Raw genomic sequence first — 18,908 nt, 5'->3', positions numbered from 1 at the left:
AACTTCATAATTAACTACGTCTGAAAGCAGAAGTCTAGGGCAAATAATTGCAAGTCTCTTCAGTGAGAATGTCACAAAATGATTTAACCTGTTAAGCACCAAGCCTGTTTTTCATGTTTCATGCTCGAAAATGACATGCCCAAAACAAATGACCACAACTGAACTTCTAAAAGGGTTATATGAATAATTTATTTTATCAAAGCAAGGTTACATCTGTGAGTTGGATGTAGAAGTGTCAGAATCAATATAGATGTTTTTTATTTTAAAGACAATTCAGATTTTACATAGTAAAAAACTGTAAATGATAGTGTCTGTCCAAATATTATTTTTTACTTATAGTGAAAACTACCCTTGGATGATGGGTTAGTAGACTAAAAGCTTTATGAATCCAAAGTACAACATATAATAAGTACCCTGTATCAAGATTGATGCAAAACAAGTGACATTTGACCTTTTTAGAGAGGTTTAGCCAAAACCACCCCACCTCTGAGGTGATTTGGGTGAAAATGTTTTTTTTTCCATATCTCTGGCCCCCCTTGGTCGATTTGGATGGTTGACACCTCTTTCTGACCAATAGAGCCAATAGAATCGAAGGGGGAGTCCCCCACACACACGTTGTGAAGAGAAGAGGTGGGGGCTTCGCGCATGTAATTTAGCATCAGAGTGGACCTATCTTTAGCTCTGACATTTGGAAACGAAAAAGCAGTTTTATTGCTTATGGATTATCAGAAATCATTTCAAAGAGGACACAGACACATTGGATTAACCTATAGATTAACTGCAGCATCGTTTTTTTATCGTTTTAATGCCATTGAAGACCAGTTTTGACCAAGGTAAGCCATGTTAGCGTTTCTAGCTACCTAGCTCCACATGTTCTGATGTACGCTTTCGTTTATAGCGTCGCAAATGTTTATCACTGAGTGTTGAGGTGGGCACCCCCAGATTCTGTGTCTCCAGGAGATGCTAATCGATGGGTTGGCTGTGCATCTAGGATAAGTAATAAGGGAGTTATGAGTGAGTTTAGGTGCAGTTTTAGGTTACATTTTTTCGCTTGTGGTTAATTCAGAGGCTGAGTGTTAGCATTGTGGTCTTTTTTTGGAAAAAAAATTAAAAAGATCAGTTAGCTGAGTTTCTTCCCGTTACATGGATATAAAACATTCATAGTTTATTAAATATTAAGATTCCTTAGACGTTGTTTCCTGCAAATGATGCGGTTATCCGCCCGGTACCGGGGGGGCGGTGCGTAACAGGTTAAAAAGAAAAGCCACATTCTGGAAAAACAAAAAAAAAGAAGTGACATTTTGAAAAAGAAATCTATATATGAGAAAAAGGCTATTTTTAAGAAAAAAGGCATATTTTGACAAAAAAAGTAAAATTCGGAGAAAAAGTAAAATTCTGAGATGCATTGTAGGACATGTCATTTATGGGCAACGTGCTTCTGTAAAGTAGCATGTAACCGTGTAATAAACATATTATATTCTTTGCAAGCTCTTGTGGGGCCACATAAAATGAAGTCGCGGGCCGGATTTAGCCCCCGGGCCTTGAGTTTGACACCCCTGCTCTAAAGGCATTGATTTTTACCCCCAAAAATTGTTTATTATAACATCTACAATGAATGGTGTGCATTGGTGTGAAGGAAATCTTATGGTATTATTTTATGTTTTAATGAAACAATTACAAAACTATAATGTGGATTATCGAATATTATAAAACGTTTATTAAAATCACCTCATGGCTGGTCAGTGAAAATAGGTCAATGTCAACAAAATAATGATCATCCACTTGTTCAAACATTAATGACAGTGAGATAAAGTGACCTCAATGAGGCAGTCCATCAGGTGATATGATAAAAGACTTACCAGAAACCAAATGAAGATGACTATAAAATATATTTTCTCCCTTTGCTTCCTCAATAAATCCAGTATAGTTACAAAGTCTGACTTTTAAAGAACAACACAATGTTATAAAAACATCTACAAGCAGGAAGTAGCAGAATGATGTGCGCTTTATCAGATTTTTAACACAACATTATTTGTTCTAACTGATATTAACCAGTCTCTCCCAAAACAAAAGACAAGTGCTGAGTCAGAAAGTCAGAATATGACAAAGTGCAAAGCTTCTCAGCTGAAAATAGATCAGAGTGCCTGTGTTCATAGAGCCTGAGATCTCACCAACATCTGAGACAACTATTAGTGATTATTGTATCTCTCAGAAACAGATAAGACACATCTTTTTGGGTTTCTACTAACAGTATGATTTTTTAATTTTTATAATCAACTTTGTGTGTTTACAAATAGTATTGCAGTGATATGTCTATAGTATTTAAATGTAAGAGAACATGAACAAACATATGTAATATTTATAAATGGGTTTTACTGTGTAGCTTGTCAGTCAGCTTTCATTTACAGGAGAAAAACAATGAGACTTTAATTTGCTGCTACTGATAGATTCCTTTTGGTTGTTGTGCAGCATTGTCAATAAAAAAGCAAAGCTGTAATACAAAAGAAAAAGATCATATAGCGGAAGAAAATGAGTTTCCCTTTCACATGGTGAAAAGCAGATGACCACTGAAAGTGCTAGAGTGATGTTCATTGTCATGTATTTGATTGTTTTGCCACAAACGCAAAAACACAACATCTCCGACCTCTAGAAGCACTGTGGCACCATTAGAAGATGACCCAGCACCTGGCGGCTGATGTTCATATGCAGCACAAACATGCTCTCCATTCTTGAACAACACAGCACCTGAACCATGTGAAGGATGACCGAGATCATATACGTAGAACTCAAAGTGGTAGGCTCCTCTCACTGGTGCAATGAAAAAACCTGTGGGACATTTCTTGTCAGTGAAGGTAACTTGAGATGTGTTTGTTGATCATGTATTTGAATTCAGCAAAGCCTAAAACCTGCTACTATTTTTAAATTGTATAAGTTTGAGTACCTGTGTTTGGGTTGTAGGCATTCCCAATGTTTGTGAAGACGTTTCTGAAGACCAGATTAGTGTGCGTGTTAAATGGTCCGATAGTTCCTGAGCCTGAAGCCAATAGAGAGGCTGAGAAAGCCACCTGTTTGACTGAGAGATTTTATTTACCTACTGTGAATTCAAGTTTTTAAATGTGCACATATTTGTGAATAAGCCTGTTCAAAACTTAATTAAATAATTTAGATCTATGTTTTACCTTCTCCGTCCCAGCTAGCGGGGAACGTTCTCACAACTTTGGCTAACATTACCTACAGGTTCTAATAAGGTTTTAAAGAAACGTTTCAATCTGATGTTCAAAGAACCTTTTTAGGATGTTTATTTTTTTCAAATAATGTTCCTATAAGGTTTAAGGTTAACTAAGACATAACGTTTTAACTGCAACATTCAGAGGATGTTTTGAGGATGTTATTGAGGCCTGAGATGACAGAAAGTGTTTTATAAAACGTTCCTTTAATGTGATATGTTAACAAAGGTGGAACGTTTTGCCTGCAACATTCTAAGGATGTGTTTTGGACGTTGTTGGGTAACCCATTAAAGATGTTCTTTATAAAACGTTCCCTCAATGTTACATGATAACAAATGAAGAACATTTTCAAAGCAACATTCTGAAAATGTTTTCAGGATGTTATTCTTTTTTTTATAAAACGTTCCTGTTATGGCAAATATCAACACGGTCATGGTCAGATTTATTTCTAGAGCGCTTTAAAAAACAAACTTGTTGCATTTGTTTGAAAATAATGTTTTAAAAAAAATCTGATGTCACCATATTTTCCTTTTGAAAAAGACAAACAAGCATGTAATTCATGATAAGCTGTAAGCAGATATTGCATGTTTGCGGTGGCATGTGTGAGTTCCCAGCTAGAAATGTTTGTTACCATTCGTTGTTCTAGGAATGTTTTCAGTGGGACGTTTTATTTTGGTTCCCAGAATGTTCTTATGAAAGGTAGGATAACGTTCTTTAAAAACATTCTTGAAATGTTTGGTGATAGCCTTCTTAAGATGTTTTTGATAACCTTCTTAAGATGTTTTTGATAACCTTCTTAAGATGTTTTTGATAACATTGTTAGAACATTATGCCCTACTGTTCTTAAAAACGTTTTCAGCAGGACGTTTTATTTTGGTTCCCAGAATGTTCTTCTGAAAGGTAGGATAACGTTCTCTAAAAACATTCTTAACATTTTTGGTGATAACTTTCTTAACCTGTTAAGCTCTGAGCCTGTTTTTCAGGTCTCAGGCTCGAAAATGACTTTCCCAGAACAAATGACCATATCTTCCCTTCTAAAAGGGTTACATTAATAATCTTTATTCTCAAAGTAATGATAAACCTGTGAGTTGGATGTAGAAAAGTCAGAATCAATATAGATGTTTTTTATTTGAAAGAAAATTCAGATTTTACATAGTAAAAAACTGTAAATTATAGTGTCCGTCCAAATATTCTTTTTTACTTATAGTGAAAACTACCCTTGGATGATGGGTTAGTAGACTAAAAGCTTTAGGAGTCCAAAGTACAACATATAATAAGTACCCTGTATCACACACACACACACACACACACACACACACACACACACACACACACACACACACACACACACACACACACACACACACACACACACACACACACACACACACACACGAAGTGAGAGAGAAAGAGAGCCATCCATCAGCAAACAAATAATAAGTGTTTAATGCAGTTTGAGACACTTCAGTTCATTTCCATAGAGGGAAAGCTTTTTAACTTTGGTGACTCATTGCTCTGTTGTTTTATATCGGGCGGTTTGTCTTTTACCAATAGGGGAAAGTGGAAATCGCAAAGCATTCAGATGCCATATGTGGAGGATGGCATCGGCCTACAGTTACAGCTTTCATTATCAACAATGGATCACCTCACAGTAATACATTAGCACAATAATCTCTCTTCTACATGTCCCTTCCTCTCCCTTTCTCCTTGTTGTCTTGATATTTTTGTTTCTTTTTATACATATGTTTATGTCTTTATTGTCTTTATCAATTGATTTTGTTGGTGGTAAATACATTTTTGTTTTGTAAATATGTTTGTATGCATTGTGAGAAATTATTGTGTGCTGTTTTGTTTTTGTATTATTACTGTGTTTATTAAATAAAATGGTAACACACAGGGGCGGACTGGGACTACAAATCAGCCCGGGACTCTTGACCGGCCCACTTTGGTACCGCCGGCCCACCTCGGTAAATTACTAACGGGGGGGGGGTGCTAGTGACTTATCCGAGCGGCCCACATCGTCCGACCGGCCCACTTCAGTACCGGCCCATCGGGTTTCGTCCCGAACGTCCCGATGGCCATTCCGCCCCTGGTAACAGATTATATATATATATATGTGTATATATATATGTGTGAACATTGGGGTTTCTGTTGTTCCATAAAAACAATAATATGTATTTCGATATATTTAAGACACTTCTATTTTATTATTGTTTTATTATTTATTATTATTTTGAACAATAACATGTTCTTTTATTTTCAAACCATCATTGTGAAGAAAATTCCTGAAGGAGTATTGCAGTGATTTGTTTGTGCTTTTATTCAAATGTATGAGAACATGAAAACAATATATTTAACTTTTTTTAGATGCCTGCTGCCTTGAAACTTGGTCGTTCATGTTTCATGTACAGGACAAACTCTGTCAATGAGACTTTAATTTGATGGTCCTGATACAGTTATTGTGTATGTTGAGATGCAAAGCTATGTAAGATGGATTTGAAGCAACAAACGTAATTCCCCCTGTCACATTAACAGCACTCAGTTATTTACATTTCTATAAAACAAAGTAAAGAAACACAAAAAGATCTGACAGGAAAAGTAAAGTTGTTTCGATGAATGCTGAGCTCTAACCAACATGTAGGTATAGATTCTCCTTGTCATCTTGATCGAGGCAAAAAAAAAAAGGATTTATCTTGAGTATTTCTTGAAATTCATGAAAAAAACACAATATTCTCATGAATTCTTGCACCTCCTTTATTTTATGTTCAAAATCTGGTACGAGTTTTCTGTTTCTGTTTATCACTGTATTTCATGCAAATCCCTCAACAAAACTGAACAAAAAATGCACACATATTTTTGATTAAAAAGTGTATTGTACAGTGTTCATATTAAGGAAAAACAAATTACACCTTTTTCAACAAGTACTGACACAAAATAAAAACGGTTTATTTTTTCACATGGTGAAAAGTAGATGACCACTAAAGGTGCTATGACGATGTACATTGTCATATATCTTGCAGTCTCCCCACAAACGCAAAAACACAACATCTCTGACCTCCAGAAGCAGCGTGGCACCATTAGAAGATTTTACCGTACCTGAAGTCTGATGTTCATATGCAATACAAACTCTCTCTCCGTTCTTGAACAACGTAGCACCTGAAGCATGTGTCGGATGACCGTGACCGTATACGTAGAACTCAAAGTGGTAGGCTCCTCTCACTGGTGCAATGAAAAAACCTGTGGGACATTTTTTGTCAGTGAAGGTAACTTGAGATTTGTTTGCTGATCATGTATTGTATTCAGCAAAGCCTACAACCTAAAACTAATTTTAAATGATTGAGTTTGAGTACCTGTGTTTGGGTTGTAGGCATTCCCAATGTTTGAGAAGAGGTATCTGAAGACCAGATTAGATTCAGTGTTAAATGGTCCGATTGTTTCTGTGCCTGAAGCCAACAGAGAGGCTGAGAAAGCCACCTGTTTGACTGAGAGAGAAAGAGAGAGAGAGAGAGACTCTACTTCATGTGTCTTTCTTTTGTTTCTTTGTTTCTTTTTACATTTGATACTTGCGGTTTTGTAATAATATATTGCTTTAAAATGTTTAATGAATGCATTTTGTTTTTATCATCATATCACAATTGAATTGTATTATCCATGACGCTTTGGCAATATTGTTCATTGAGAGAGAGAGAGAGAGAGAGAGAGAGAGAGAGAGAGAGAGAGAGAGAGAGAGAGAGAGAGAGAGAGAGATAGAGAGAGAGAGAGAGAGATCGAGAGAGAGCGAGAGAGAGAGAGAGAGAGAGAGAGAGAGAGAGAGAGAGAGAGAGATTTTATTTCCCTACTGTGAATTCATGCTTTAAAAATACGTACATATATTACAAATTCAACCTATTATTTAGATGTTTTACCTTCTCCGTCTCTCTTCAGAGCCTCCACCTGGTTTTCTGTGACATTTGACCTGGCTTTCACAGTGATCAGCTCTGCTGCTTGTACTGTGACAAAAGTGACATCATTACATATTTGTGTCTGACAGAAATACAGTTGGATAGTTTCAAGTATTTGATCATCACTGTCTTCATCAAGGTTAGCTTTGCCTATGGTACATTTATGTTTAAAGAAATACATGTATAATATATTATAATATATGTGTCTGCTCAAACAGGGTTTTCTCCTTGCTTAAGATACACTATCATAAATCATTTTCACTATAAATTGTCAGAGCCACGATCTTGTCCACACACTACCTTGAAGTTGTTGCTTTAACTTGTCCCCCTCAGTCTTCTGCTTCTCCAGTTCAGTCTTCTGCTTCTCCAGTTCAGTCTTCTGTATCTCCCCCTCGATCTTCTGCTTCTCCAGTTCAGTCTTCTGTATCTCCCCCTCGACCTTCTGCTTCTCCCCCTCGATCTTCTGCTTCTCCAGTTCAGTCTTCTGCTTCTCCAGTTCAGTCTTCTGCTTCTCCCCCTCGATCTTCTGCTTCTCCCCCTCAGTCTTCTGCTTCTCCAGTTCAGTCTTCTGTATCTCCCCCTCGATCTTCTGCTTCTCCAGTTCAGTCTTCTGTAACTCCAGCTTAGCGTTTTGTGCTTTATTAAATAATAAAATAAATGTATAGCTATTTATTGAATAATAAAAAAAAAAAAATTCCTGCACTACTTTCGTTTATTTCACAGCTACTGTAAGTTGAATACTCGATTCTGATTGGTCAATTTTGAAATTGCAGAGGTTGTTAATACAAGATAACACACAGCTGCTTAGCAAACATAATGACCGTTGCTAAGGAGAATCAAGGGAGATAAGGAAAGAGCTTTAAAGACAGAGCGTTGGACGTCAGAGAAATCGACAGAAGATGGCAGACAGGAAGTAAACACTAACAGGAACACGTTATGGGCTGTTCTGGCATTGTTTAAGGACTTGTTAGTGAAAAAGACAATGTGAATGTACTCGCACAGTAACAGTTAACCCCGATCAGTGCTGCCATTCATCTTAAGTTCAGACACTCCCCAGTTCCAGCCGTTGGTACGCAGTGGAACGGAGCATTTTTTACAAGCAATACGATACGTTTTAAGTCGATACAATTATTCTGAAATTAATATTGTGACTCAAGTCGTTGGTTTGTTGCGATCAAAATCCCTCCGCTTCACATTGGGCTCCATGATCACCCAGTGTTCTTTTTTCATTAACGATCGCCTCGCTGCACATCGTCCCTTACTATTTCAGTTACTTGTTTAGTTACTATTTAAGCCATGCTAACAGTAGGATAGGCACATGTGGGTTATTCAGTTGCTACAGACATTGTGATGTTACTGCCACCAGAAAGACATTTTGAGTGACAAACTGGGTTTCATTGGGCATGTTGGACACATCAAGTCGACATTGTAGTAAGTCCAATAGCTCGGTTTATAACTCAACTACAGATACTCCCAACAGCATAGGCTGTATGTTGCTGGGGTGCTGATTAGCATATGATAGCAGCATGCTAACATGCCAAACTTGTCTTTTGATAATCTCCTTCCTTTAGAAATGAATTGTGTGACATATAAGACAATTAATGGGATTGTCGGACATGTTCTCTGCAACATCAGATTATTGTTGTTTTTAAAAAAAAAAGGTGAACAAGCATGTATCAATAGTTTTTCAGACTGAAAGTTTTTACATCTGTTAATACATGTATTCTGCAACGTTGAGAAGAAGGCTACATGAGGTTCCCTGACAACTTTAACGACTGTTGTGATCTCTACATTTAGCAAACAGAAGAAGAGTGTAAAGAGCTAGAACAGTGTCATTTTCTGCAAGTAATACTGTAAAATAGTATAGTGAAACAACTTTATATACAAGAACGGTTTCCATATTTCCCCACCTTGGGCTAAAATAATGTGATACAGTATGTGAAATACATTCTGCAATGAAGACAATCTTTGACAGTTTAAAGAATTTCAACATCACTGCTTTCATTAGTCAATTTTAACTTGTTCTAGTAAATTAGTAACATGTCATTAAATCATTAAAAAACGTTTTGAATATATTTAGGACAAATGTATTGTCTCCAATTTGACATATAATATCGTATACCTTGTTGCTGTAGCTTCAACATGTCCATCTCAGTCTTCTGTAACTCCAGTTCTCTCAGCTGAGCTGCCTGTGCTAAAAAGAAAGGTATAAAAAACGATTCTAAGGTAAAACCCATTCTTCACAAACAACAGCTCTGTAATTTGTGAATGAACAACAAATATGTTATTTTAAAAGTGGTTCCCATATGTCTTCCCTCCCCACCTTACACACTACAGTACCTTCATTCTCTCTCTGAAGGTGCCTCGTCTCCACCCTCTGTTCAGCCAAAGAGGCGCTCATCTCTCTCAGCACAGCGTGGATGTCTTGAGGACAGGTCTGTTGGTGCTCAGACACATTTGTTGGTTCTCCTCCCTGGGATTCAGCATGATGTGGAACAATTTTATTGTCAGACTGAAGCTGAGCCGTAGAGAGAGAGCAGATCAGCAGCAACAGAGGGAAACACATGGTCCTCTCCATTCTCAAAGCAGTCTGTTCAGATGTACTTTAGAGTTTCTGTGGTAATCCCAGCTGTATATAGTGTCTACTCCTGATCAATCATTACTGAAAATATTGACCATAAACATGTGGAAAAAAAACCTTTGAGCATGTTCTCAGGAAAACAACAGTAAAAACACAACACACCCGGGCGCTGTGCAATAGCTGGACTGCTCCTAGTACTATGATGGGTTAAATGCAGAGAACAAATGTCACTGTATGTGCTGTGTGCTCTGCATGTGTGACCATTAAAGAGGGTGTAATCCCTCCCAATATTATTGTTATATTATATTATATATTATTACACAAACATAAATTATCTACAATGACAGTGCCTGTATGATGGAGTTAGGCTCAAACTTAATAATCAGTTTACCAACATTCAAAAAGTATATTCAGTGTTCCTACAGCTTCTTAGGAATCAAGTTCCATGAAATGTCAAGGATTCAACAGAGCATATGACCTCCAATTCAAGGACCCAACACAGCCTCATAAATGTACAAAAATGACCTTCTGATAACATATTGGAGCATCTGGAAAATATCTTTGAAAACACAGCACACAATAGTAAACAAGCTTTTACTTTTGACTTATTGTTGAAACATCATTCTTGATTGTGTGTGTGTGTGTGTGTGGGTGTAGGAAATCTGTGTTTCAATTACAATTTAAAAACTACAATATGAATAGACAAACATTAAAATCACCTAGTGGCAGTTAACAGTGTCAGTAAGTCAATGTAAACAACCTAATTATCATCTGTACTTGTTTAAACATTAATTTCATAGTAAGATAAAGTGATCACACTGAGGTTGATCATTGTCTGAGATAAACAAGTACTTATCAGAAACCAAAGGTATGATTATAAAATACATGTCATTTTAGCAATAAAGGAACCTTCTTATCGTTGCTTCCTCAATAAATCCAGAAGGGTAAGTTTAAAGGTTAGCTATCTTAACTTTAAAAAGCAAACACTTTTATAAATATTAATATAAAATAAAATATGGGACAAAATCCCCCCCAAAAAGAGACGTGTTTTAATACACCTGATTTTGAGTGCATGTAGTTTTCAATTAATATGTGCTTTATTTCAATTTAATAATTTCCGTATGATTTACAAAAGGATTTTAGAATTGTTACAAAAAAGAGGTGTGTCCTACTGATCCAGTCCAAACAGAAAGTGCTGCATTGATTTGGAGGCTTTGGCTGACTTGACATGGAAGCTATAGAAAATAAATGACGCTTTTCAAATCAGAAACTGAACCACTTAGTACTTTGAGCAACGTATCAGGAAAACAACAATAAAAACACAGCACACAAACATAAATGATTTACTTGTTACTTGTTACTTGTTTACAATTACAATGAATGGTATTATTTTATGTTTCAATTAAACAATTACAAAAATATAATGTGGATTAGTAGTTATAGTGGGGGTGGAGTTAGGTAAAAAATAAATCCGTGCAAACTAGATAAAAAGCCAGTCATTTCCACTCACCAAGTCACCTAAACTTTCAAAAACGAAAATGGCAAAGAGACGCATCGATATGGGTTTAATCAGCGAGACGCCTGTGACAGTCGGGAGCGCCAGTCAAGAAACGGATGCAGTATCTGTGCCGGGTTCAGACCCTCTGCCTGAGGCTCTTCATGAAAAATGGAGTCTGGATTTGTGAGACTGTCTCCCCTCACACAACTTTAAAAGCCCCTATGAAGTTGTTGTTAACTAAGGATGTTCTTTTGAAAATGTATGGCTTGTGAACTGGATGTTCTCTTAAGTTGTATGGCTTGTGAACTAATGTTTAATTACTTTAACTACAACAACGTCTCTTTGAAGAGGGTAATAATAATTTAAAGATCTTAATGACCCCTTGATCTTGTCTTTTTATTGTTTAATTACTTTATTAACTATAAGGAAGATTTACTGCTTCCCTAGATGATGTAAATAGTCTAAGTGTCTTGTTAGGGGGACATTACGGAACTCAGGAGTCCGCCCTTGGAGGCTTGGAGAGCGGAGAAAGAGAGGTGTATTTACTGGTGTTGAGCCCTGGATGATGTAAATAGTCCAAGTGCCATGGTAGGGGGACATTACGGAACTCAGGAGTCCGCCCTTTGAGGCGTTGTTAACATTAATGCTTTTTGCTTTTGTTTTTGTTACTAAGATACTTTTTAGATACACTTTTGAAGTGAGCAACACTTTACAACTGGTAGAAAGTTAAGTACTGTGCATGGAATTGGGTTTTCTTTAGAGCTGTTTTCAGTGAGACAATGCAGTTTCTGATCATTTTAAGTTTCAAGTTTCAAGGCTTTATGGCATATGCCCATTAGCTACAGTGTAGATATGTCAATGAAAAACATAGGTCACAGGCTCCTCTAACAGTGCAACAAATATATATATATACACATATATATATATATATATATATATATATATATATATAGAGCACATAAAACAGATAAAATACTGCAATAGAATGTTTTGATATGACAGATTTGTGCGTAATTCTCTCACAAAGGAACTGCAAGATACACGTTTATGTATGGAAAACTTTATAACTTGGTAAAATATTCATTCATTTGTAATGAATTACTTGACTAACATTACTTTTTTTAAATATATGTTTTCAGATGCTTTACTTTGATTTCTTTCATGTTATTTTAACACAACATTACTTTTTTCATATTTTTCAACATATTGTGATATTTGTTTTTCTCTCCTTTTTCCATTATATTTTTGAATATACAGTGATTTTTATCAAAATACAATACACTTTTTGCGATATTTTCAACACAATATCCTGGTACCTTTTTTTACAAAGTAATGATGAACCTGTGAGTTGGATGTAGAAAAGTCAGAATCAATATAGATGTTTTTTATTTTAAAGAAAATTCAGATTTTACATAGTAAAAAACTGTAAATTATAGTGTCCGTCCAAATATTATTTTTTACTTATAGTGAAAACTACCCTTGGATGATGGGTTAGTAGACTAAAAGCTTTAGGAATCCAAAGTACAACATATAATAAGTACCCTGTATCACACACGCACGCACACACACACGCACGCACACACGCACACACACACACACACACACACACACACAAACACACACACACACACACACACACCACACACACACACACACACACACACACACACACACACACACACACACACACACCCATGGTGACTCATTGCTCTGTTGTTTTATATCGGGCGGTTTGTCTTTTACCAATAGGAGAAAGTGGAAATAGCAAAGCATTCAGATGCCATATGCGGAGGATGACATCGGCCTACAGTTACAGCTTTCATTATCAACAATGGATCACCTCACAGTAATACATTAGCACAATACTCTCTCTTCTGCATGTCCCTTCCTCTCCCTTTCTCCTTGTTGTCTTGATATTTTTGTTTCTTTTTATATATATGTTTATGTCTTTATTGTCTTTATCAATTGATTTTGTTGGTGGTAAATACTTTTTTTGTTTTGTAAATATGTTTGTATGCATTGTGAGAAATTATTGTGTGCTGTTTTGTTTTTGTATTATTACTGTGTTTATTAAATAAAATGGTAACACATTATATATATATATATGTGTGAACATTGGGGTTTCTGTTGTTCCATAAAAACAATAATATGTATTTCGATATATTTAAGACACTTCTATTTTATTATTGTTTTATTATTTATTATTATTTCGAACAATAACATGTTCTTTTATTTTCAAACCATCATTGTGAAGAAAATTCCTGAAGGAGTATTGCAGTGATTTGTTTGTGCTTTTATTCAAATGTATGAGAACATGAAAACAATATATTTAACTTTTTTTAGATGCCTGCTGCCTTGAAACTTGGTCGTTCACATTTCATGTACAGGACAAACTCTGTCAATGAGACTTTAATTTGCTGGTCCTGATACAGTTCTTGTGTATGTTGAGATGCAAAGCTATTAGATGGATTTGAAGCAACAAACGTAATTCCCCCCGTCACATTAACAGCACTCAGTTATTCACATTTCTATAAAACAAAGTAAAGAAACACAAAACGATCTGACAGGAAAAGTAAAGTTGTTTCGATGAATGCTGAGCTCTAACCAACATGTAGGTATAGATTCTCCTTGTCATCTTGATCGAGGCAAAAAAAAGAAATTCATGAAAAAAACACAATATTCTCATGAATTATTGCACCTCCTTTATTTTATGTTCAAAATCTGGTACGAGTTTTCTGTTTCTGTTTATCACTGTGTATTTCATGCAAATCCCTCAACAAAACTGAACAAAAAATGCACACATATTTTTGATTAAAAAGTGTATTGTACAGTGTTCATATTAAGGAAAAACAAATTACACCTTTTTCAACAAGGACTGACACAAAATAAAAACGGTTTCTTTTTTCACATGGTGAAAAGTAGATGACCACTAAAGGTGCTATGATGATGTGAATTGTCATATATCATGGAGTTTGCCCACAAACGCAAAAACACAACATCTCCGACCTCCAGAAGCAGCGTGGCACCATTAGAAGATTTTACCGAACCTGAAGTCTGATGTTCATATGCAATACAAACTCTCTCTCCGTTCTTGAACAACACAGCACCTGAAGGAAGTGTCGGATGACCGGGACCGTTTACGTAGAACTCAAAGTGGTAGGCTCCTCTCACTGGTGCAATGAAAAAACCTGTGGGACATTTTTTGTCAGTGAAGGTAACTATCGATTTGTTTGTTGATCATGTATTGTATTCAGCAAAGCCTAAAACCTAAAACTAATTTTAAATTATTGAGTTTGAGTACCTGTGTTTGGGTTGTAGGCATTCCCAATGTTTGAGAAGACGTATCTGAAGACCAGATTAGATTCAGTGTTAAATGGTCCGATTGTTCCTGAGCCTGAAGCCAACAGAGAGGCTGAGATAGCCACCTGTTTGACTGAGAGAGAGAGAAAAAGAGCGAGAGAGAGAGACTCTACTTCATGTGTCTTTCTTTTGTTTCTTTGTTTCTTTTTACATTTGATACTTGCGGTTTTGTAATAATATATTGTTGTAAAATGTTTAATGAATGCATTTTTTTTATCATCATATCACAATTGAATTGTATTATCCATGACGCTTTGGCAATATTGTTCACCTGACATTCATGCCAATAAAGCATATTGAATTGAATTGAGAGAGAGAGAGAGAGAGAGAGAGAGAGAGAGAGAGAGAGAGAGGGAGAGAGAGAGAGAGAGAGAGAGAGAGACATTTTATTTCCCTACTGTGAATTCATGCTTTAAAAATACGTACATATATTACAAATTCAACCTATTATTTAGATGTTTTACCTTCTCCGTCTCTCTTCAGAGCCTCCACCTGGTTTTCTGTGAGATTTGACCTGGCTTTCACAGTGATCGGCTCTGCTGCTTGTACTGTGAACAAAGTGACATCATTACATATTTGTGTCTGACAGAAATAGAGTTTGATAGTTTCAAGTATTTCATCATCACTGTCTTCATCAAGGTTAGCTTTGCCTATGGTACATTTATGTTTAAAAAATACATGTATAATATATTATAATATATGGGTCTGCTCAAACAGGGTTTGACAGCCACGATCTTGTCCACACACTACCTTGAAGTTGTTGCTTTAACTTGTCCCCCTCAGTCTTCTGCTTCTCCAGTTCAGTCTTCTGTAACTCCAGCTTAGCGGTTTGTGCTTTATTAAATAATAAAATAAATGTATAGCTATTTAATGAACAATAAAAAAAAGAAAATTCCTGCACTACTTTCGTTTATTTCACAGCTAAGTTGAATACTCGATTCTGATTGGTCAATTTTGAAATTGCAGAGGTTGTTAATACAAGATAACACACAGCTGCTTAGCGAAAATAATGACCATTGCTAAGGAGAATCAAGGGAGATAAGGAAAGAGCTTTCAAGACAGAGCGTTGGACGTCAGAGAAATCGACAGAAGATGGCAGACAGGAAGTACACACTAACAGGAACACGTTATGGGCTGTTCTGGCATTGTTTAAGGACTTGTTAGTGAAAAAGACAATGTGAATGTACTCGCACAGTAACAGTTAACCCCGATCAGTGCTGCCATTCATCTTAAGTTCAGACACTCCCCAGTTCCAGCCGTTGGTACGCAGTGGAACGGAGCATTTTTACAAGCAACACGATAAGTTTTAAGTCGATACAATTATTCTGAAATTAATATTGTGACTCAAGTCGTTGGTTTGTTGCAATCAAAATCCCTCCGCTTCACATTGGGCTCCATAATCACCCAGTGTTCTTTTTTCATTAACGATCGCCTCGCTGCACATTGTTTAGTTACTATTCAAGCCATGTTAACAGTATGACTCTGGATAGGCAAATGTTGGTTATTCAGTTGCTACAGACATTGTGATGTTACTGCCACCAGAAAGACATTTTGAGTGACAAACTGGGTTTCATTGGGCATGTTGGACACATCAAGTCGACATTGTAGTAAGTCCAATAGCTCGGTTTATAACTCAACTACAAATACTCCCAACAGCATAGGCTGTATGTTGCTGGGGTGCTGATTAGCATATGATAGCAGCATGCTAACATGCCACACTAGTCTTTTGATAACCTCCTTCCTTTAGAAATGAATTGTGTGACATATAAGACAATTAATGGGATTGTCGGACATGTTCTCTGCAACATCAGATTATTGTTGTTTTAAAATAAAAAGGTGAACAAGCATGTATCAATAGTTTTTCAGACTGAAAGTTGTCACATCTGTTAATACATGTATTCTGCAACGTAAAATAGTATAGTGAGACAACTTTATATACAAGAACGGTTTCCATATTTCCCCACCTTGGGCTAAAATAATGTGATACAGTAGCAATGTGAAATACATTTTGCAATGAAGACAATCTTTGACAGTTTAAAGAATTTCAACATCACTGCTTTCATTAGCAACTGAAAACTTGTTCTAGTAAATTAGTAAGATGTCATTAAATCATTAAAAAACGTTTTGAATATATTTAGGACAAATGTATTGTCTCCAATTTGACATATAACTATTCAACGTATACCTTGTTGCTGTAGCTTCAACATGTCCATCTCAGTCTTCTGTAACTCCAGTTCTCTCAGCTGAGCTGCCTGTGCTAAAAAGAAAGGTATACAAAAAGATTCTAAGGTAAAACCCATTCTTCACAAACAACAGCTCTGTAATTTGTGAATGAACAACAAATATGTTATTTTAAAAAGTGGTTCCCATATGTCTTCCCTCCCCACCTTACACACTACAGTACCTTCATTCTCTCTCTGAAGGTGCCTCATCTCCACCCTCTGTTCAGCCAAAGAGGCGCTCATCTCTCTCAGCACAGCGTGGATGTCTTGAGGACAGGTCTGTTGGTGCTCAGACACATTTGTTGGTTCTCCTCCCTGGGATTCAGCATGATGTGGAACAATTTCATTGTCAGACTGAAGCTGAGCCGTAGAGAGAGAGCAGATCAGCAGCAACAGAGGAAAACACATGGTCATCTCCATTCTCAAAGTGGCAGTCTGTTCAGATGTTCTTTAGAGTCTCTGTGGTAATCCCAGCTTTATATAGTGTCTTCTCCTGATCAATCATTACTGACCATATTGACCATAAACATGTGGAAAAAAACCCTTTGAGCATGTTCTCAGGAAAACAACAGTAAAAACACAACACACCTCGGGCGCTGTGCAATAGCTGGACTGCTCCTGGTACTATGATGGGTTAAATGCAGAGAACAAATGTCACTGTGTGTGCTGTGTGCTCTGCATGTGTGACCATTAAAGAGGGTTTCATCCCCCCCAATATTATTGTTATATTATATTATATATTATTACACAAACATAAATGTTCTACAATTACAGTGCCTGTATGATGGAGTTAGGCTCAAACTTAATAATCAGTTTACCAACATTCAAAAAGTATATTCAGTGTTCCTACAGCTTCTTAGGAATCACGTTCCATGAAATGTCAAGGATTCAACAGAGCATATGACCTCCAATTCAAGGACCCAACACAGCCTCATAAATGTACAAAAATGACCTTCTGATAACATATCGGAGCATCTGGAAAATATCTTTGAAAACACAGCACACAATAGTAAACAAGCTTTTACTTTTGACTTATTGTTGAAACGTCATTCTTGATTGTTGATGGTGTGTGTGTGTGTGTGTGTGTGTGTGTGTGTGTGTGTGTGTGTGTGTGTGTGTGTGTGTGTGGGAAATCTGTGATTCAACTACAATTTAAAAACTACAATATGAATAGACAAACATTAAAATCACCTAGTGACAGTGTCAGTAAGTCAAGGTAAACAACATAATTATCATCTGTACTTGTTTAAACATTAATGACATAGTAAGATAAAGTGATCTCACTGAGGTTGTTCATTGTCTGAGATAAACAAGTACTTATCAGAAACCAAAGGTATGATTATAAAATACATGTCATTTTAGCAATAAAGAAAGGTTTTTATCGTTGCTTCCTCAATAAATCCAGAAGGGTAAGTTTAAAGGTTATATAAGAAATAGAAAGGCTTACAGTGATGGCAGACGTTTCTCTAACACAACAAAACAATATGTAGGTTGAGCGACAGAGACATAGACTTATTTACAAGGTTCAAGAACAAATTCAATAACTGAAAGGTTCAACAATGTACAATATATATAAACTCAAACACATTTAATGGCCAATGTGCATTTTCATTAACTCTAAAGCAGGGGTGTCAAACTCAATGTCATCGTGGGCCACATCAGCATTATGGTTGCACTCAAAGGGCCGGTTGTAACTTTAAGACTATATAAAAATACATATATAAATATTGAAAAAAGAATGTATTATATTACATTATTGCCTCTGCATTGGATTATTATCGGATAGGGTAATAACTTCATAATTAACTACGTCTGAAAGCAGAAGTCTAGGGCAAATAATTGCAAGTCTCTTCAGTGAGAATGTCACAAAATGATTTAACCTGTTAAGCACCAAGCCTGTTTTTCATGTTTCAGGCTCGAAAATGACATGCCCAAAACAAATGACTACAACTGAACTTCTAAAAGGGTTATATGAATAATTTATTTTATCAAAGCAAGGTTACATCTGTGAGTTGGATGTAGAAGTGTCAGAATCAATATAGATGTTTTTTATTTTAAAGACAATTCAGATTTTACATA

General features: G+C 36.2%; 2 protein-coding genes across 5 annotated transcripts; both read right to left on the bottom strand.

The window, feature by feature from the left end:
- Positions 1-5,988: 5,988 nt before the first annotated feature.
- Positions 5,989-9,749, bottom strand: LOC117469953 (myb/SANT-like DNA-binding domain-containing protein 4). Of its 4 annotated transcripts, none has more exons than XM_034114448.1 (7): positions 9,509-9,749; positions 9,291-9,362; positions 7,596-7,804; positions 7,469-7,490; positions 7,133-7,216; positions 6,578-6,709; positions 5,989-6,464 (listed from the first exon to the last, which is right to left on the bottom strand). In XM_034114448.1, exons 1-7 carry the CDS (start codon positions 9,744-9,746, stop codon positions 6,181-6,183), a joined length of 1,041 nt encoding a protein of 346 aa, XP_033970339.1. In that variant the 5' UTR covers positions 9,747-9,749; the 3' UTR covers positions 5,989-6,180. The 4 variants fall into 4 exon arrangements, with proteins under 4 accessions (XP_033970339.1, XP_033970338.1, XP_033970340.1 ...); XM_034114449.1 differs by having other exon boundaries at positions 5,990-6,464; positions 7,680-7,804; XM_034114447.1 differs by having other exon boundaries at positions 7,469-7,804.
- A 4,271-nt stretch (positions 9,750-14,020) lies between these two features.
- LOC117469965 lies at positions 14,021-17,267 on the bottom strand. Its single transcript, XM_034114464.1, has 7 exons — positions 17,012-17,267; positions 16,793-16,864; positions 15,358-15,441; positions 15,072-15,155; positions 14,549-14,680; positions 14,326-14,435; positions 14,021-14,029 (listed from the first exon to the last, which is right to left on the bottom strand). The coding sequence occupies exons 1-7, from the start codon at positions 17,247-17,249 to the stop codon at positions 14,021-14,023; spliced, it is 729 nt and encodes a 242-aa protein (XP_033970355.1). The 5' UTR covers positions 17,250-17,267.
- Between the last annotated feature and the right edge of the window lie 1,641 nt (positions 17,268-18,908).

This window comes from Trematomus bernacchii, unplaced genomic scaffold (assembly GCF_902827165.1).
Source record: "Trematomus bernacchii unplaced genomic scaffold, fTreBer1.1, whole genome shotgun sequence".
In the NCBI taxonomy this organism is placed as follows: Eukaryota; Metazoa; Chordata; class Actinopteri; order Perciformes; family Nototheniidae; genus Trematomus; species Trematomus bernacchii.
The sequence above is the reverse complement of the archived record's forward strand: the minus strand, read 5'-3'. Positions and strand labels throughout refer to the sequence as shown.

Excerpts from the sequence above, each read along its gene's own strand:
- LOC117469953 (XM_034114447.1), bottom strand. The coding sequence starts at position 9,746 with ATGGAGAGGACCATGTGTTTCCCTCTGTTGCTGCTGATCTGCTCTCTC. Across the intron at positions 9,363-9,508 it reads CCTTCAGAGAGAGAATGAAG|CACAGGCAGCTCAGCTGAGA; the intron begins GTACTGTAGTGT and ends CTTTCTTTTTAG. Across the intron at positions 6,465-6,577 it reads TGCCTACAACCCAAACACAG|GTTTTTTCATTGCACCAGTG; the intron begins GTACTCAAACTC and ends AATGTCCCACAG.
- LOC117469965 (XM_034114464.1), bottom strand. The coding sequence starts at position 17,249 with ATGGAGATGACCATGTGTTTTCCTCTGTTGCTGCTGATCTGCTCTCTC. Across the intron at positions 15,442-16,792 it reads GTTGAAGCTACAGCAACAAG|CACAAACCGCTAAGCTGGAG; the intron begins GTATACGTTGAA and ends TATTTAATAAAG. Across the intron at positions 14,436-14,548 it reads TGCCTACAACCCAAACACAG|GTTTTTTCATTGCACCAGTG; the intron begins GTACTCAAACTC and ends AATGTCCCACAG.